This window comes from Nerophis ophidion, linkage group LG08 (assembly GCF_033978795.1).
Source record: "Nerophis ophidion isolate RoL-2023_Sa linkage group LG08, RoL_Noph_v1.0, whole genome shotgun sequence".
NCBI classification, from domain to species: Eukaryota; Metazoa; Chordata; class Actinopteri; order Syngnathiformes; family Syngnathidae; genus Nerophis; species Nerophis ophidion.
Window position 1 is genome coordinate 26,020,487 of NC_084618.1, and position 19,881 is coordinate 26,040,367.

General features: G+C 37.4%; 2 protein-coding genes across 4 annotated transcripts in view; one reads left to right on the plus strand and one right to left on the minus strand.

The window, feature by feature from the left end:
• The first annotated feature begins 733 nt into the window (after positions 1 to 733).
• Positions 734 to 19,783, plus strand: cdk5r1b (cyclin dependent kinase 5, regulatory subunit 1b (p35)). Of its 2 annotated transcripts, XM_061908112.1 has the most exons (3): positions 738 to 1,154; positions 6,835 to 7,885; positions 13,979 to 19,783. In XM_061908112.1, the coding sequence occupies exons 2-3, from the start codon at positions 6,987 to 6,989 to the stop codon at positions 13,992 to 13,994; spliced, it is 915 nt and encodes a 304-aa protein (XP_061764096.1). In that variant the 5' UTR covers positions 738 to 1,154; positions 6,835 to 6,986; the 3' UTR covers positions 13,995 to 19,783. The 2 variants fall into 2 exon arrangements, with proteins under 2 accessions (XP_061764097.1, XP_061764096.1); XM_061908113.1 differs by lacking the exon at positions 13,979 to 19,783 and having other exon boundaries at positions 734 to 1,154; positions 6,835 to 7,889.
• myo1d (myosin 1D) overlaps positions 14,201 to 19,881 on the minus strand; it is a 189,163-nt gene continuing 183,482 nt past the window's right edge. The window contains exons 24-25 of one of the 2 annotated variants that reach the window (XR_009807793.1): positions 18,472 to 18,565; positions 14,201 to 14,471 (exon numbers count right to left, since the gene is read on the minus strand). The gene's annotated coding sequence lies outside the window, so the exon portion shown is untranslated. The remainder of the gene's footprint in view (positions 14,472 to 18,471; positions 18,566 to 19,881) is intronic. The other variant, XR_009807794.1, reaches the window with a different exon arrangement.

A 19,881-nucleotide genomic window follows, 5' to 3' on the forward strand; every position in this document is an offset into this window, starting at 1 on the left:
GAAAATACACATCGTTTGCATTATATTCACGTTTGACATTCATTTTCGAATGTGTATAGTTTGTAATGCGTATTATTTTAATATTTATATTTATTTGTTGTTTACAGGACGAGTAAAGCAACAAAAAACGAAATTATTTCTGTTGAAGCGGTTTGTTTTTATTGTCTTGAACAATCTTGTCAGTGCAACCTGAATGTGGAGGACGCGAGGACGTGACGTCATAATGTTACCTGGCCGAATGCATGCTGGGAAATGTGGTCTCAAAACAAAACAAGCTGTCGTGAAAATATACATCGTTTGCATTATATTCACGTTTGACATTCATTTTCGAATGTGTATACTTTGAAATGCGTATTATTTTAATATTTATATTTATTTGTTGTTTACAGGACGATTAAAGCAACAAAAAAACGAAATTATTTCTGTTGAAGGGGTTTATTGTTTTTATTGTCTTGAACAATCTTGTCAGTGCAGCCTGAATGTGGACGACGCGAGGACGTGACGTCATTACGTTACGCCGCGGCGCCGAGTGCATGCTGGGAAATGTGGTGAAAAACTGTGAAAATAGACGTGTTTTTCAATATATACATTTTAAATCGTTTCATTTTGATATCGGTGTTCTATTTACAGAATGACTGAAGCAACCAAAAAAAACGAACTTATGGAACGGTTTCGGTTTTATCGTCTTGAACAATCTTGTCATCGTTTGCTGACGTCACACGTCAATGATCTTATCCGGCGGCACATTTACTTATTGATCCGAACCGCGGGGATGATGGATCTGTGTCAGCGCGCCCGGAATTGGGTCAAATAGGTGGCGCGTCCTCCAATCACAGCGGCGCGAATAGACGCTCCGTGGTGCGTTCAGGTGCAACGTGGCGCTCGAAGGACCATTCAGCTGCACACTCGCCTCCCGAGCGGCTGCAGGTGGCGTTGCAGCGAGAGAGAGGCGCCCGACCACCGCCTTTGCACCATCGACGCGCAACAGCAGCCAGCGCGGCGGCAGCATCCTCCATCCTCCAAACAAACCCGCTTGTTTTTTTTACCCCCTCCCTCCATCGGATTTATTCTTTTAACCGAGATGCTCGCCAGTTGCCTTCTATGAGCGCCACGAAGCTCGTCTTCATCACCAGGCGCAGACATTTGGACATCCGGTAAGGATATATTTTTGTCATCTTTGCGACATTTTTTTAAAGTCTATTTTTTAACATACATACAAAAGCATGAAATGACGAAATATATGCTCATCTATAGGTTAGGAGATGTTTTTTTTTTTTGCTCGTAGGTTATTAATAGCCTCATGTCGACGCCTCCACGAGCTCAGCTTCAGCACCGCGGAGAGCATCCCTCGCCCTGAATCCCCATTCGAAATCCGCCAAACGAGCTTTGAATCCACGCAGCGGGGCCGAAACGTGATCGTTTGATTTCAAATGACGGTGCCGAAGTGATGCACGGGGATGGGCCGAGTATTCGGCTCGGTCCATCGCTGTGCATGCGTCTTCATGGCTGCGGCAGTGAGGAGGACAAACATGTCAGCGTATATAAACATCTATTTTCTAGCAAGGGTCACCACCTTTTTGAAACCAAGAGCTACTTCTTGGGTATTGATTCATGCAAAGGGCTACCAGTTTGATACACACTTAAATAAATTGTCAGAAATAGCCAATTTGCTCAATTTACCTTTAATAAATAAATCCATATATATATTAAAAATGGGTATTTCTGTCTGTCATTCCGTCGTACATTTTTTTTCCTTTTACGGAAGGTTTTTTTGTAGAGAATAAATGATGAAAAAAACACCAAATTGAGCAGTTTAAAAGAGAAAACATGAAAAAAATGAAAATGAAATTTTGAAACAGTTTATCTTCAATTTCGACTCTTTAAAATTCAAAATTAAACCGAAAAAAATTGAGAAAAACTAGGTAATTCGATTCTTTTTGAAAAAATTTTTAAAAAAGTATTTATGGAACATTAGTAGTAATTTTTCCTGATTAAGATTATTTTTTTTTAATTTGAGGACATGTTTTAAATAGGAGCAAGCTATATGTCTAACAAAGACAAATCATTATTTCTTCTAGATTTTCCAGAACAAAAATTGTAAAAGAAATTCAAAATACTTTGAAATAAGATTTAAATTTGATTCTACGGATTTTCTAGATTTGCCAGAATTATTTGAAAACCATTTTTTTACAAATATTCTTCGTCGAAAAAACAGCTAAAATGAATTAAATTAAAATGTATTTATTATTCTTTACAATAAAAAAATACTTGAACATTGATTTAAATTGTCAGGAAAGAAGAGGAAGGAATTTAAAAAGGTATGAGTTTAAAAATCCTAAAAATCATTTTTAAGGTTGTATTTTTTCTCTAAAATTGTCTTTCTGAAAGTTATGAGAAGCAAAGTAAAAAATAAATGAGTTTATTTAAACAAATAAAGACCAAGTCTTTAAAATATTTTCTTGGATTTTTAAATACCGTTTGAGTTTTGTCTCCCTTAGGATTAAAAAAACAGCTTGCTAGTAAATAAATAACATTTAAAAAATAGAGGCAGCTCACTGGTAAGTGCTGCTATTTGAGCTATTTTTAGAACGGTGACCCCTGACCTAAATGAACCTGCAGCTGTTTTTTTCATGGATGTTTACATTTAAAGCAAAAAAAAAAAAAAAAGACGATGCATGATTCAGTCAGCAGCCATCGGCCATAAAATATAAAATATGGATCTGTCCTCATGAAAAGTTAATGCGCGTGGATGCTTTTAGGGTCAAACAGACGAGCTGCAGTGCACTATTATTCTTCCAGTCATCTTTTTGTATCGCGCTGCATGGAGGAGCTCAATTTTATACACTCCAGTGAGGATTACTGCATAGTGATCATCTTAATTATATACTGCAAGGTCTCTCTCTCTATGTGTGTGTATGTATGTTTACATGTACGTGTGTGACTCAGCCTTAGCCATCACCACCGCTGAGTCCAATCAATACAGCACATAAGCCTTCACTCAAATCCACCTTGAATAATTGTGTGTACTATCAAGCGTAGCATTAAATGTAAAGCACATTTGCATAATGTAAACTTTACTTTAAATGACGTCAAACACTAAATTGAAGTAACATTTGGGAGTGATGCCAAAAAAGGTGTTTACAGTGTTAAGTAATAATTGTATTTGTGAAATAAATAATAAACAATAGGCGATTCTCCATTGTTAAATATATGCGAAATGTAAAATAAGGGCTAAATAAGTGCAAATGGTGTTAAGTAATTCACTCTGTATGAACTGAAACCGAAACAAATAAGTGAATTCAAGCAAAAATTGTAGTAAAGTAAGTGTAAAATATATGTTTATGCAACGTTGACCAAGTATGCAGCTTTAAGTGTATGTATTATCTTTCTAGTCATCATTTTGTATACGTATTGTTACATTTGAACAACTGTATTGTTGATAATAGAGGTAAACTATTGGTATTGTTCATAATCAATAGCGCTTTTTCTATTGGTATTTGTATTGCTCCAGTTGTAGTGTAAAAATGCTCATTGTCATTTCTATATTACTATTTATTTCACTGTTTCTTTGCTATCACTTTTATGATCATATTTGTACATATCGTATGGGCTGGTGTTGTTCTATTGTTGTTGTGGTTTTTGCTGTTGTTGTTTGTGTCTCTCTGTCTAATCCCCCTCTTATCCCCACAATTTCCCCCTCCGTCACCTTTTTTTTCTCTTTCTATCCCCTCCTGCTCCGGCCCGGCTGCACCAAATGATAATATAAATACGTTTAATAAAGTCAAATTCAAATAAGGCAACAAGAGACGTATCCTACGCTCCTCTTTTGTAAAGTAAATCTGAACAGCCGATATATGCATCTACATCAACTATATGATTTGCCTGAGAAGCTGGACAGGACAAAAAAAAAAAAAAAAGTGTATGTATTTGAGTATATGTGTAAAATAAGGGTACAGTATATAATGTCAAATAAATGCATGTAATGTAAAAGTTGTGTTGATAACGTAAAATAAGCATATGTAAAACAGAATAAATGCATGTAATTTAAAGTAAGTATAAAATAAGTGTATATAATGTAAAATAGGTGCAAGTAATGTACAATAGATTTATGTAATGTACAATAAGTGTACAATCATTGTAAGTAAAATAAGTGAATATAACTTACAATAGGTGTATTTAATGTAAAATAAGTATAAAATAAGTGTATGGAATGTACAATAGGTGTATGTAATGTAAAATAAGTGTAAAATAAGTGTATGTAATGTACAATAAGTATGTGTGATGTACAATAGGGGTATATAATGTAAAATAAGTATAACATAAGTGCATGTAATGTACAATAGGTGTATGTAATGTAAAATAAGTATAGAATTAGTGTACATAATGTACAAGAGGTGTATGTAATGCAAAATAAGTAAAACAAAAGTGTATGTACGGTAAAATAAGTGCATGTAATGTACAATAGGTGTATGTAATGTACAATAAGTGTAAAATAAGTGTACAATAAGTGTGTGTAATGTAAAGTAAGAATAATTAATAATTTAAAATAATTAATAAAATAAAATGTAAAGTATATAATGTAAAATAAGTATAAACTAAGTGTGTGCAATGTACAATAGGTGTATGTAATGTAAAATAAGTGTACAATCAGTGTATTTAAAATAAGTAAATGTTATGTACAATAGGTGTATATAATGTAAAATGAGTACAACATAAGTGCATGTAATGTACAATAGGTGTATGTAATGTAAAATAAGTATAGAATTGGTGTATGTAATGTGCAATAGGTGTATGTAATGCAAAATATGTATACAATTAGTGTATATAATGTGCAATAGGTGTATGTAATGCAAAATAAGTAAAACAAAAGTGTATGTACGGTAAAATAAGTGCATGTAATGTACAATAGGTGTATGTAATGTAAAATAAGTGTACAATCAGTGTATGTAAAATAAGTACATGTTATGTACAATTGGTGTATATAATGTAAAATAAGTATAACATAAGTGCATGTAATGTACAATAGGTGTATGTAATGTAAAATAAGTATAAAATAAGTGTATGCAATGTACAATAAGTGCATGTTTTGTACAATAGGTTTATGTAATGTACAAACCCCGTTTCCATATGAGTTGGGAGATTGTGTTAGATGTAAATAAAAACGGAATACAATGATTTGCAAATCCTTTTCAACCCATATTCAGTGGAATATGCTACAAAGACAACATATTTGACGTTCAAACTCATAAACATTTTTTTTGTTGTTGCAAATAATCATTAACTTTAGAAAGGTGGCAATAAATACTGATAGAGTTGAGGAATGCTCATCAAACACTTATTTGGAACATCCCACAGGTGTGCAGGCTAATTGGGAAAAGGTGGGTGCCATGATTGGGTATAAAAGCAGCTTCCATGAAATGCTAAGTAATTCACAAACAAGGATGGGTTGAGGGTCACCAATTTGTAAGCAAATTGTCGAACAGTTTTAGAACATTTCTCAACGAGCAATTGCAAGGAATTTAGGGATTTTACCATCTACGGTCCGCAAAATCATCAATGGGTTCAGAGAATCTGGAGAATTCCCTGCACGTAAGCGATGATATTACGGACCTTTGTTCCGTCAGGCAGTACTGCATCAAAATCCGACATCAGTGTGTAAAGGATATCACCACATGGGCTCAGGAACACTTCATAAAACCACTGTCAGTAACTACAATTGGATAGATTAGATTAGATAGTACTTTATTGTTCGCTACATCTGTAAGTGCAAGTTAAAACTCTACTATGCAAAGCGAAAGCCATTTATCAACAACACCCAGGAACGCCGCCGGCTTCGCTGGGTCCAAGCTCATCTAAGATGGACTGATGCAAAGTGGAAAGGTGGTCTGTGGTCTGACGAGTCCACATTTCAAATTATATTTGGAAACTGTGGACGTGGTGTCCTCCGGAACAAAGAGGAAAATAACCATCCAGATTGTTGTAGGCGCAAAGTTCCAAAGCCAGCATCTGTGATGGTATGGGGGTGTTTTAGTGCCCGAGGCATGGGTAACTTACACATCTGTGAAGGCACCATTAATGCTGAATGGTCCATACAGGTTTTGGAGTAACATATGTTGTCATCCAAGCAATGTTATCATGGAAGCCCCTGCTTATTTCAGCAAAACAATGCCAAGCCACGTGTTACAACAGCGTGGCTTCGTGGTAAAAGAGTGCGGGTTCTTTCCTGGCCCGCCTGCAGTCCAGACATGTCCCCCATCGAAAATGTGTGGCGCATTATGAAGCGTAAAATACGACGACAAGACCCCGGACTGTTGAACAACTTAAGCTGTACATCAAGTAAGAATGGTAAAGAATTCCACTTTCAAAGCTTCAACAATTATTTTCCTCAGTTCCCAAACGTTTATTGAGTGTTGTTAAAAGAAAAGGTGACGTAACACAGTGGTGAACATGCCCTTGCCCAACTACTTTGGCACATGTTGCAGCCATGAAATTCTAAGTTCATTATTATTTGCAGAAAAAAAATAAAGTTTATGAGTTTGAACATCAAATATCTTGTCTTTGGAGCATATTCAACTGAATATGGGTTGAAAAGGATTTGCAAATCATTGTATTCCGTTTATATTTACATCTAACACAATTTCCCAACTCATATGGAAACGGGGTTTGTAAAATAAGTATAAAATAAGTGTATGTGATGTACAATAGCTGTATGTAATGTAAAATAAGTGGATTTAATGTACAATAGCTGTATGTAATGTAAAATGAGTGTAAAATAAGTGCTTGCAATGTCAAAAAAGAGGATTTTCCTAAACATGCATCTCTCTTTGCTTGCAGCGGCATCATCAGCCCCCGTCTGGACAGCCAAAGCCGAAGCGAGACCGGGTGATCGCGGTCTCCTCTGAGGTCTCCTCGGTCCGGTCCCACAGCACCGTCCGCACCATCCCCGCGCTCCCCCCGGCAGGCCGAACAAGCACCCCCCTGTCGCCATGGGAACCGTGCTGTCCCTGTCGCCCAGCTACCGCAAGGCGGCCCTGTTCGATGACGGGCCGGCCACGGTGGGCCACTACACGGCGGTGCAGAACAGCAAGAACGCCAAGGACAAGAACCTGAAGCGCCACTCGCTCATCAACGTGTTGCCGTGGAAACGCATCGTGGCGGTGTCGGCCAAGAAGAAGATCTCCAAGAAGGTGCAGCCCAACCAGACCGACGTGAGCCAGCTCAACTCGGAGAACCTGAAGAAGTCGCAGTCGTGCGCCAACCTGGCCTCCTTCGGCCAGGACCAGAGCACCCCCACCCTGACCAAGAGCGCCGCCAACAACAACAACAACGACGAGCCGTCGCCGGCCAAGAAGCCGCCCGCCCCGGCGCCCGGCACCCCCAAGAGGGTGATCGTGCAGGCGTCCACCAGCGAGCTGCTGCGCTGCCTGGGCGACTTCCTGTGCCGGCGCTGCTACCGCCTCAAGCACCTGTCGCCCACCGAGCCCGTCCTGTGGCTGCGCAGCGTGGACCGCTCGCTGCTGCTGCAGGGCTGGCAGGACCAGGGCTTCATCACGCCGGCCAACGTGGTCTTCGTCTACATGCTGTGCCGCGACGTGGTCTCCTCGGAGGTGGCCGGCGAGCACGAGCTGCAGGCCGTGCTGCTCACCTGCCTCTACCTGTCCTACTCCTACATGGGCAACGAGATCTCCTACCCGCTCAAGCCCTTCCTGGTGGAGAGCTCCAAGGAGGCCTTCTGGGACCGCTGCCTGTCCATCATCGACCTGATGAGCGCCAAGATGCTGCAGATCAACTCCGACCCGCACTACTTCACCCAGGTCTTCGCCGACCTCAAGAACGAGAGCCAGAAGGAGGAGGAGCGCAGCCGCCTGCTCATCGGACTGGACCGGTGAGGACGTCTTTGTAGCTAAGTAACAGGAATAACGTTTTGGCGAAAATGCTAACAGATAGCGTGCTAACAAGCGAGCACCAAGTAACAACACCCATGACTCCTAGTGTTATTCCTTTAAACATGGCAGAAAAAGCTAACAATTTTCAGTTCCACACCTACAAACTTGGCTAAAATGCTAACATGCTAACTGTTAACAGGCAAACTCGATACCAGCAAGTAACAATAACCATGACTTTTCATTTTGACAAAGAAAATTGCCCAAAATGCTAACAGTCACCATGCTGGCAAAATAGCGCCAAGTAACAGAACTCATGACCTAGATCTCATAGCTTGTAGAGTAAAATGTTAATATGCTAAGTAAACATGCTAACAAGACAACACTAAGTAACAATACCCACAACTTTTCATTTTGTACATAAAAAATTGCCCAAAATGCCAACAGTTATCATGCTAGCAAGGTAACGACAAGTGACAATGTTTATGATATTCAGTTTCATATTTACAAATGTGGCTAAAATACTAACAGTTAAAATGCCAACAAGCTAGGGCCAAGTAACAATACCCATGACTTTTCAGATTATAGCGATAAAATTGCCCAAATGCTAACAGTTAACATGCTAGCAAGATAACACCAAGTAGCAATACCCACGATTTTTCATTTTGTACCAACAAAATCGGCCGAAATGCTAACAGTTATCATATTAGCAAGATAGCGCCAAGTGACAATGTCTATGATTTTCAGTTTCATATTTACAAACGTGACTAAAATGCTAACAGTAACATGCCTACAAGCTAGGACCAAGTAACAACACCCATGACTCCTAGTGTTATTCCTTTAAACATGGCAAAAATGCTAACAATTTTCGGTTCCACACATACAAACTTGGCTAAAATGCTAACATAGTAACTGTTAACAGGCAAACTCGATAACACCAAGTAACAATATCCGTGACTTTTCATTTTGACAACAGTTATCATGCTAGCAAGATAGCACCAAGTAACAATATCTATGAATTTCAGTTCCATACCTACAAACCTGGCTAAAATGCTAACAGTTAACATGCTTACAAGCGAGGACCACGTAACAATACCCATGACTTTCAGTTTCACACCTACAAACTTGGCTAAAATACTAACATGCTAACTATTAACAGGCAAGTTCAATAACAACAAGTAACAATATCCATGACATTTAACTTTTACAAACAAATTGCCAAAAATGCTAACAGTCATCATGCTGCCGAGATAGTGAAAAGTAACAGTATTATCATGACTTAGGTCTCGTAGCTTGTAAAGTAAATTGTTAATATGCGAAGTTAACATGCTAACAAGATAACACCAAGTAGCAATACCCATGATTTTTCATTTTATACCAAAAAAATTTGCCAAAATGCTAACAGTCATTAAGTTAGCAAGAGAGCGCTGAGTAACATCTATGATTTTCAGTTTCATACCTATAAAACTGGCTGAAATGCTAACAGTTAACATGCTAACAAGATAGGACCAAGGAACAATACCCACAACTTTTGGCTTCACACCTACAAACTTGGCTAAAATGCTAACATGCTAACTCTTAACAGGCAAACTCGATAACACCAAGTAACAATAACCATGACTTTTCATTTTGACAAAGAAAATTGCCCAAAATTCTAACAGTCATCATGCTGGCAAAATAGCGGCAAGTAACAGTACTCATGACCTAGATCTCGTAACTTGTATAGTAAAATTTTAATATGCTAAGTAAACATGCGAACAAGATAACACCAAGTAAAAGTACCCAAGATTTTTAGTTTCATACTGATACCAATAAAATTGGCCAAAATGCTAACAGTCATCATGCTGGTAAGACAGCGGCAAGTGACAATATCTATGATTTACAGTTTCATACCTACAAACGTTGCTAAAATGCTAACAGTTAACATGCCAACAAGTTACGACCAACTAACAACACCCATGACTCCTAGTGTTATTCCTTTAAACATGCCAAAAATGCTAACAATTTTCAGTTGCACACCTACAAACTTGGCTAAAATACTAATATGCTAACTGTTAACAGGCAAACTCGATAACACCAAGTAACAATATCCGTGACTTTTCATTTTGACAAAGAAAATTGCCCAAAATGCTAACAGTCATCATGCTGGAAAGATTGCACCAAGTATCAGTACTCATGACCTAGATCTCGTAACTTGGCCGAAATGCTAACAGTTAGCATGCTAATAAGCTAGCACCAAGTAACAATAGCCATCACTCTCAGTTTTATACCTACAAAGCGTGCTAACAAGATAGGGCCAAGTAACAATACCCATGCCTTTCAGTTTCACACGTCCAACCTTGGCAAAAATGCTAGCAGTTAGCATGCTAACAAGCTTGCCCCAAGTAACAATACCGATGGCTTTCAGTTTTTATACTTACAAACGTGGCTAAAATGCTAACATTGAGCATGATAACAAGATAGCACAGCAACAATTCCCATAACTTTCAGTTTCATACCTACAAAATACTACCAGTTATTGTGCTAACAAGATAGCGCCAAGTAACAATATAAATGATTTTGAGTTTCATACTTACAAACTTGGCTAAAATGCTAACAGTTAGCATGCCAACAAGATAACGCCAAATAATATCTATGATTTTCAGTTTCATACCTACAAACTTGGCTAAAATGCTAACAGTTAGCATGCCAACAAGATAACGCCAAATAATATCTATGATTTTCAGTTTCATACCTACAAACTTGGCTAAAATGCTAAAATTTAGTGTGCTAACAAGCTAGCACCAAGTATCAATACCAAGAATCTCAGTCTCATACCTACAAACTTGGCTAAAATGCTAGCAGTTATCATGCTAACAAGCTCGCACAAGGTAACAATACCCATGGCTTTCAATTTTATACTTACGAACTTGGCTAATATGCAAACATTGAGCATGCTAACAAGATAGGGCCAAGTAACAATATCTATGATTTTCAGTTTCATACTTACAAACTCAGCTAAAATGCTAACAGTTATCATGCTAACAAGCTAGCACAAAGTAACAACACCCATGGCTTTCAGTTTCATACCTCCAAACTTGGCAAAAATGCTAGCAGTTAGCATGCTAACAAGCTAGCACCAAGAAACAACACCCATGGCTTTCAGTTTTTATACTTACAAACTTGGCTAAAATGCTAACATTGAGCATACTAACAAGATAGCACAGCAACAATTCCCACGACTTTCAGTTTCGTACTTACAAACATGGCAAAAATGCTAACAGTTATCACGCTAACAAGATAGCGCCAAGTAACAATACCCATAACTTTCAGTTTCATACCTACAAACTTGGATAAAATACTAACAGTTATCATGCTAACAAGATAGCGGCAAGTAACAATACCCATTGCTTCCAGTTTTTATACTTACAAACTTGGCTAAAATGCTAACATTGAGCATGCTAACAAGATAGCACAGCAACAATTCCCACGGCTTTCAGTTTCATACCTACAAACTTGGCTAAAATGCTAACAGTTATCATGCTAACAAGATAGTGCCAAGTAACAATACCCATGGCTTTAAGGTTTGATACTTACAAACGTGGCTAAAATGCTAACATTGAGCATGCTAACAAGATAGCACAGCAACAATTCCCATAACTTTCAGTTTCATACCTACAAAATACTACCAGTTATGGTGCTAACAAGATAGCGCCAAGTAACAATATAAATGATTTTGAGTTTCATACATACAAACTTGGCTAAAATGCTAACAGTTAGCATGCCAACAAGATAACGCCAAGTAACAATATCTATGATTTTCAGTTTTATACCTACAAACTTGGCTAAAATGCTAAAAGTTAGTGTGCTAACAAGCTAGCACCGAGTATCAATACCAAGGACTCTCAGTCTCATACCTACAAACTTGGCTAAAATGCTAGCAGTTATCATGCTAACAAGCTCGCACAATGTAACAATACCCGTGGCCTTCAATTTTATACTTACCAACTTGGCTAATATGCAAACATTGAGCATGCTAACAAGATAGGGCCAAGTAACAATATCTATGATTTTCAGTTTCATACCTACAAACTTGGCTGAAATGCTAACAGTTATCATGCTAACAAGCTAGCACAAAGTAGCAACACCCATGGCTTTCAGTTTCATACCTCCAAACTTGGCAAAAATGCTAGCAGTTAGCATGCTAACAAGCTAGCACCAAGAAACAACACCTACGGCATTCAGTTTTTATACTTACAAACTTGGCTAAAATGCTAACATTGAGCATACTAACAAGATAGCACAGCAACAATTCCCACAACTTTCAGTTTCGTACCTACAAACTTGGCAAAAATGCTAACAGTTATCATGCTAACAAGATAGCGCCAAGTAACTATACCCATGACTTTCAGTTTCATACCTACAAACTTGGCTAAAACACTAACAGTTATCATGCTAACAAGATAGCGGCAAGTAACAATACCCATGGCTTCCAGTTTTTATACTTACAAACTTGGCTAAAATGCTAACATTGAGCATGCTAACAAGATAGCACAGCAACAATTCCCATGGCTTTCAGCTTCATACCTACAAACTTGGCTAAAATGCTAACAGTTAACATGCTAACAAGCTAGCACAAAGTAACAACACCCATGGCTTTCAGTTTCATACCTCCAAACTTGGCAAAAATGCTATCAGTTAGCATGCTAACAAGCTAGCACCAAGTAACAACACCCATGGCTTTCAGTTTTTACAGTTACAAATTTGGCTAAAATGCTAACATTGAGCATGCTAACAAGATAGAACAGCAACAATTCCCATGACTTTCAGTTTCATACCTACAAACATGGCTAAAATGCTAACTGTTATCATGCTAACAAGCGAGGACCAAGTAACAATACCCATGACTTTCAGTTTCATACCTCCAAACTTGGCTAAAATGCTAACAGTTATCATGCTAACAAGATAGCACCAAGTAACAATACCCATGACTTTCAGTTTCATACCTCCAAACTTGGCAAAAATGCTAACAGTTATCATGCTAACAAGATAGCGCCAAGTAACAATACCAATGACTTTCAGTTTCATACCTCCAAACTTGGCAAAAATGCTAAGAGTTATCATGCTAACAAGATAGTGCAAAGTAACAATACCCATGACTTTCAGTTTCGTACCTACAAACTTGGCTAAAATGCTAACAGTTATCATGCTAACAAGCTAGCACCAAGTAACAACACCCATGGCTTTCAGTTTTTATACTTACAAACTTGGCTAAAATGCTAACAGTTAACATGCTAACAAGCTTGCACAAAGTAACAATACCCATGACTTTCCGTTTCATCCTACAAACTTGGCTAAAATGCTAACAGTTATCATGCTAACAAAGTAGCGCCAAGTAACAATACCCATGACTTTCAGTTTTTATACCTACAAACTTGGCTAAAATGCTCACAGTTATCATGCTAACAAGATAGTGCAAAGTAACAATACCCATGACTTTCAGTTTCGTACCTACAAACTTGGTTAAAATGCAAACAGTTATCATGCTAACAAGATAGCGCCAAGTAACAATACCCATGACTTTCAGTTGTTATACTTACAAACCTGGCTAAAATGCTAACAGTTAACATGCTAACAAGCTTGCACAAAGTAACAATACCCATGACTTTCCATTTCATCCTACAAACTTGGCTAAAATGCTAACAGTTATCATGCTAACAAAGTAGCGCCAAGTAACAATACCCATGACTTTCAGTTGTTATACTTACAAACTTGGCTAAAATGCTAACATTGAGCATGCTAACAAGATAGCACAGCAACAATTCCCACGACTTTCAGTTTCATACCTACAAACTAGGCTAAAATACTAACAGTTATCATGCTAACAAGATAGCGCCAAGTAACATTTCCCATGACTTTCAGCCTCGTACCTCCAAACTTGGCTAAAATGCTAGCAGTTAGCAACATGCTAAAAACTTAGTTACGTGAAAGCAGTTACCACGGCGTCATGGGTCAGTGGGTAGCACGGCTGTCTTGTAACTCGAGGGTCACAGGTTCGATCCCGGCCTGAAAATAACATTCCATCCCCTGACCTTTGACCTCTGTGCGCCCCGCAGGAGGGCCATCGCCTGACCGGCGCTGGCCGTCTCGCGGCACTGACGGAGACAGCCGGCAGGAAGCCCCGCCCCCATCAGTGCGGACCCAGGTGGACTTCCGGCGCCCAACGGGGCAGCCCGGCTCGTCCCGGGCCAGGCGCTCCTTCTGGAGGACAAAGGACGCAGTGTTGCATCGTGGGACTTTTGGCCAGAGGACAACAAGCTTTTTTTTTTTTTTTTTCCATTCCTGGATGTTTGGAGGTTAATTTATTTCTGCCTTTTCCTGGAACAAACTCATCTTCGTCACCTTTTTTGCACGCCACACTTGATGATTTAGCTCTGCTTGCCTTTTGCTACTTCTTCTTCTTCTTCTTCTCCTCCGAGGTAGTTTGCTTCCATGTTGAATGGCCGCCATATCTTCTCACTTCTTGTGGCCATCTTTCTCTTTGAGGACGCCAAGATGGCTGCCAGGGATCTAGTCTCCCATCCGAGACCTCTTTATGGCGGGAAAAACCTTCATAACGATAATAAGATGAATCATGTTAGGACTAGAAAGAAGATTAAAAACACAAATAGTCATCCCCTCATGTGCCAAAGTGACTTTGAAGGAGGTTGCATCTTAGCATCAAAGGTGTCTTTTTCAGCAGCGACATTTTCTCATGAAGGACACGCCTCCTTTCCAGGTACGCCGCAGAGAAGGCTTCGCTACACGTTATACTCGACCATGTCCACACACACACTCTCAAAGTGCTGATGGTTCAGACTTTTATCTTTAATGTCGCTCTAACAGACGCTCCTGACTACGATCACACCAGAAGTCTGAATTATGAGATCATGTGGTCTAAATGAACATGTAAGAAAGTCCAAGGATCCAGACAAATATTCATAATTATGAGATAAAAAAATCATAAAGTATGAAATTGAAAAGTCGGAGTTCTGAGATAAAATAAATTCTAATTATAATATAATAATTATAAGATAGTAAGTCGTTATGAGATAAAAAGTCTTAATTATTAGATATTAAAGTCTACATTATGAGACAGTAAAGTCGAAATTATGGGGTGAAAATTCATAATTATGACATAAATTGTAGAGAAGAAAGTCGTAAATTATGAGGTAAACATTCTAAATCATTAGATACATCTCGTAATTATGGGACAAAAGTTATGTTTAAGTAACCCAAATTCCTAATTATGAGATGCAAATTTGTAATTATTAGATATAAGTCATAATTGTGAGACAAAAAGTCACAATTATGTGATTAAAAGTCATAATTGTGAAATCAAATTCCTAATTATGAGACAAAAAGTCATTGTTATGACATAAAAAGTATTAATTATTAGATAATAAAGTCTACATTATGATACAGTAAAGTCTAAATTATGGGGTGAAAATTTATATGAATGTTGTCTGTCTATCTGTGTTGGCCCTGCGATGAGGTGGCGACTTGTCCAGGGTGTACCCTGCCTTCCGCCCGATTGTAGCTGAGATAGGCGCCAGCGCCCCCCGCGACCCCGAAAGGGAATAAGCGGTAGAAAATGGATGGATGGAAATTTATAATTATGATACAAGTCGTAGTTATGAGATAAGAAAGTCGTAATTTATGAGATAAAGTCATATTTATCAGATATATCTCATAATTCTGGGACAAAAATTATATTTAAGTAACCGAAATTCCTAATTATGAGATGCAATTTTGTAATATTAGATATAAGTCTAAATTGTTTGACAAAAAGTCACAATTATGAGATAAAAAGTCATAATTTTGAACCCCCAAAAAAATCTGAATTATGAAACTAAATTCCTAATTATGAGATAAAAAGTCTTAATTATTAGATATTAAAGTCTACATCATGAGACAGTAAAGTCTAAATTATGGGGTGAACATTTATATTTATGACATAAGTCGTAGTTAACATAAGAAAGTTGTAAATTATGAGGGGAAAAAGTCATGTTTATTAGATATATCTCATAATTATGAGAGAAAAGTTATATTTAAGTAACCCAAATTCCTAATTTGTCAGGCGCAAATTTGTAATTATTAGATATGAGTCATAATTATGAGAGAAAAAGTCACAATTATGTGATAGAAAGACATAATTATAAAACAAAAATCCTAATCTTGAGACAAAAAGTCATAATTATGTGATAATAAAGTCGACATTATGAGACAGTAAAGTCTAAATTATGGGGTGAAAATTCATAATTATGACATAAGTCGTAGTTATGAGATAAGAAAGTCGTAATTTGTGAGATAAAAAGTCATATTTATCAGATACTGTATATCTCATAATTTTGCGAGAAAAGTTATATTTAAGTAACCCAAATTCCTAATTTTGAGATGCCAATTTGTAATTATTAGATAATAGTCATAATTATGAGACAAAAAGTCACAATTATGTGATAACAAGTCATAATTATTAAATAATAAAGTCTACATAACGAGACAGTAAAGTCTATATTATGACATGTCGTTGTGAAGAAAGTTGTAAATTATAAGATTAAAATTCGAAATTATTAGATATATCTCATTATTATGAGACAAAAGTTATACTTAAGTAACCTAAATTCCTAATTATTAGATGCAAATTTGTAATTAGTAGATATAAGTCATAATTATGGGACAAATAGTCACAATTAAGAGATAAAAAGTCAAAATTATGAAACTAAAATTCCTAATTATGAGACAAAAGTCTTAATTATTAAATAATAAAGTCTACATTATGAGACAGTAAAGTCTAAATTATGGGGTAAAAAATCATAATTATGACATAAGTAAGTCGTAGTTATGAGATAATAAAGTCGTAAATTATGAGATAAAAAGTCACAATTATTAGATATATCTCATAATTATGAGACAAAAGTTATATTTAAGTAACCCAAATTCCTAACTATGAGATGCAGATTTGTAATTATTAGATATAAGTCATAATTATGAGACAAAAAGTCTCAATTATGTGATAAAAAGTCATAATTATGAAACCAAATTCCTAATCATGAGACAAAAAGTCATAATTATGAGATAATACAGTCTACATTATGAGACAGTAAAGTCTAAATTATGGGGTAAAAATATCATAATTATGACATAAGTCGTAGTTATGAGATAATAAAGTCGTAAATTATGAGATAAAAAGTCACAATTATTAAATATATCTCATAATTATGAGACAAAAGTTATATTTAAGAAACCCAAATTCCTAATTGTGAGATGCAAATTTGTAATTATTAGATATAAGTCATAATTGTGAGACAAAAAGTCACAATTTTGTGATAAAAAGTCATAATTGTGAAACAAAATTCCTAATCTTGAGACAAAAAGTCATAATTGAGAATTGAGCAAATTAGCTATTTTTGGCAATTTATTTAGGAGTGTATCAAACTGGTAGCCCTTCGCATTAATAAAGAATTAGCTCTTGGTTTCAAAAAGGTTGGTGATCCCTGCTTTAAACATTCTGAGAGATTATTGAGTGTATAAACTGAAATAGAATGCTAATTTCGCTTCACGTTAACGAAAAAGAAGCGTCAATATGCCCTTTAAAAAAAAAAAAAAACACTTATTTAATGTTCAACATTTACAAACAAACAGTGCCGCCTACGAAAATGACGTCATGATGTCACCGTCACAATAGTGCGCCATATTTCGCCCCACAACAAGTACAAAGGCAGACAACGCTCGCATTAAACATACAGAAAGTACCTATCTTACTTTTTAACCGTAACAATAAGGCTACGTTCACGCTAAATTGACAAAAAGAGATACCTCTTTTGCCTTTCATTGTGTACCGTGACCCGTGTACTTAATAGTCCCGCCTTCAAAAATGACGTCACTTTCGACACGTAGTAAACAACGTTTGCCTCAAACATTCGGAAAGTACATCTTTTTTTATTCAAACGTACGTATAACGCAAATTTTACTCAAAATTGATTCAAAAGGGCGTCAATATGTTATTTTATTACCGCGACCGCCGTGCGCGCGATAGTCTCGCCTCCGGAAATGACGTCATAGACCCTCTGATTGACTCCAATTGCCTTACTGTTAAATGCGATTTAAAGGCCTACTGAAATTAGATTTTCTTATTTAAACGGGGATAGCAGGTCCATTCTATGTGTCATACTTGATCATTTCACGATATTGCCATATTTTTGCTGAAAGGATTTAGTAGAGAACATCCACGATAAAGTTCGCAAATAAAAAAGCCTTGCTTGTACCGGAAGTAGCAGACGATGTGCGCGTGACATCACAGGTTGTAGAGCTCCTCACATTGTTTTTAATCATGGCCACCAGCAGCTAGAGCGATGGGGACCGAGAAAGCGACGATTTCCCCATTGATTTGAGCGAGGATGAAAGATTCGTGGATGAGGATAGTGAGAGTGAAGGACTAGGGGGAAAAAAAATAAGACGAGGCAGTGGGAGCGATTCAGATGTTATTAGACACATTTACTAGGATAATTCTGGAAAATCCCTTATCTGCTTATTGTGTTACTAGTGTTTTAGTGAGATTATATGGTACCTGAAAGTCTGAAGGGTGTGGTGACCGCCAGTGTGTCCGGTGGTAGGAGGCAAGAGAGTCCACAGCTGCAGGAGGACGCTAGCTCCACTCATGTCTGCGGTAAGAGCAGACTTATTACCACAATTTTCTCACCGAAACCTGCTGGTTGACATGTTCGCTTGACCGCTCTGTTCCATAGTAAAGCTTCACCTTCGGGAATGTAAACAAGGAAACACCGGCCGTGTTTGTGTGGCTAAAGGCGGCCGCAACACACCGCTTCCCACCTACATCTTTCTTCTTTGACGTCTCCAGTATTAATTGAACAAATTGCAAAAGATTCAGCAACACAGATGTCCAGATTACTGTGTAATTATGCGACGAAAAGAGATGACTTTTAGCTGTGAGCAGTGCTGGAAGAACATGTCCGCTGCAACCGGTGAGGTAACGCGTCATCATTCCGCGACGTTTACAACAGGATACTTAACGGGAAATTTAAAATTGCAATTTAGCAAACTAAAAAGGCTGTATTGGCATGTGTTGCAATGTCAATATTTCATCATTGATATATAAACTATCAGACTTCGAGGTCGGTAGTAGTTGGTTTCAGTAGGCCTTTAAAACCTGTTCAAATGCGATTTAAAACTTTAACAGTATTTAAAACGACCCGTGTTTGTGTGGACATGGTCTTAAAAGTACAACCTGGAGAATTCAAAGTTCGTTTTTTCCCCAGTCAAAAAAATGCTAACCTAGCTAGCATGATGTTAAAAACGTAATGTTAGCTTGTAGCTCGCATAGCGTTGATAAAGTTTGGTGTTCACCCTCCTGCTATGATGTTGTTTGTGACGTGTGGCAACGATTACAGTAGGGTGTATTTGTAAAAAAATAAGTACACACTAAGGTTCTGAAAAATGCAGTCTTGTCAGGACAGACAAGGCTAAATTAGCATTCAAGCTACACACAAACTAAAATTACTTTTTAATAATTTAACAAGACATGTTTAGTTTCACCTTCTATTGCTGCCTCCTACCTTTCTCCCAAAAATGTGCCATTTTCTCACTTTCGCTAAACGCTCCCAAAAGAAGTCAACAAGATTGTGTGTAACCTTGTAGATAACCCACAACAGTGTGTGTGTTTGTACAGAAGAGTGTGTGAGATGAAACAAAATGAATGAATAAGTTCCTCTTTTTTTTGTTTTTTTTTTCCTCCGGAGAAAAACGAGACAAAGCTGATGTTGTTTCTTCTTCTTTTGGTTTGCTGCTTCCGCTTACTTTTCATTTTATTTTTGTACTGTGATGGAAAGTAGAAAAATAAAAATGCACTGATTGTTCCAGAAGCGTGTGACGGCGTCAAGTTGTCGGCCCACGCACGCTCCGTTCCCGGGTTAAACCGCGGCCACCACGGGAGCTTTGAGAATGACGGACAATGTTTTAA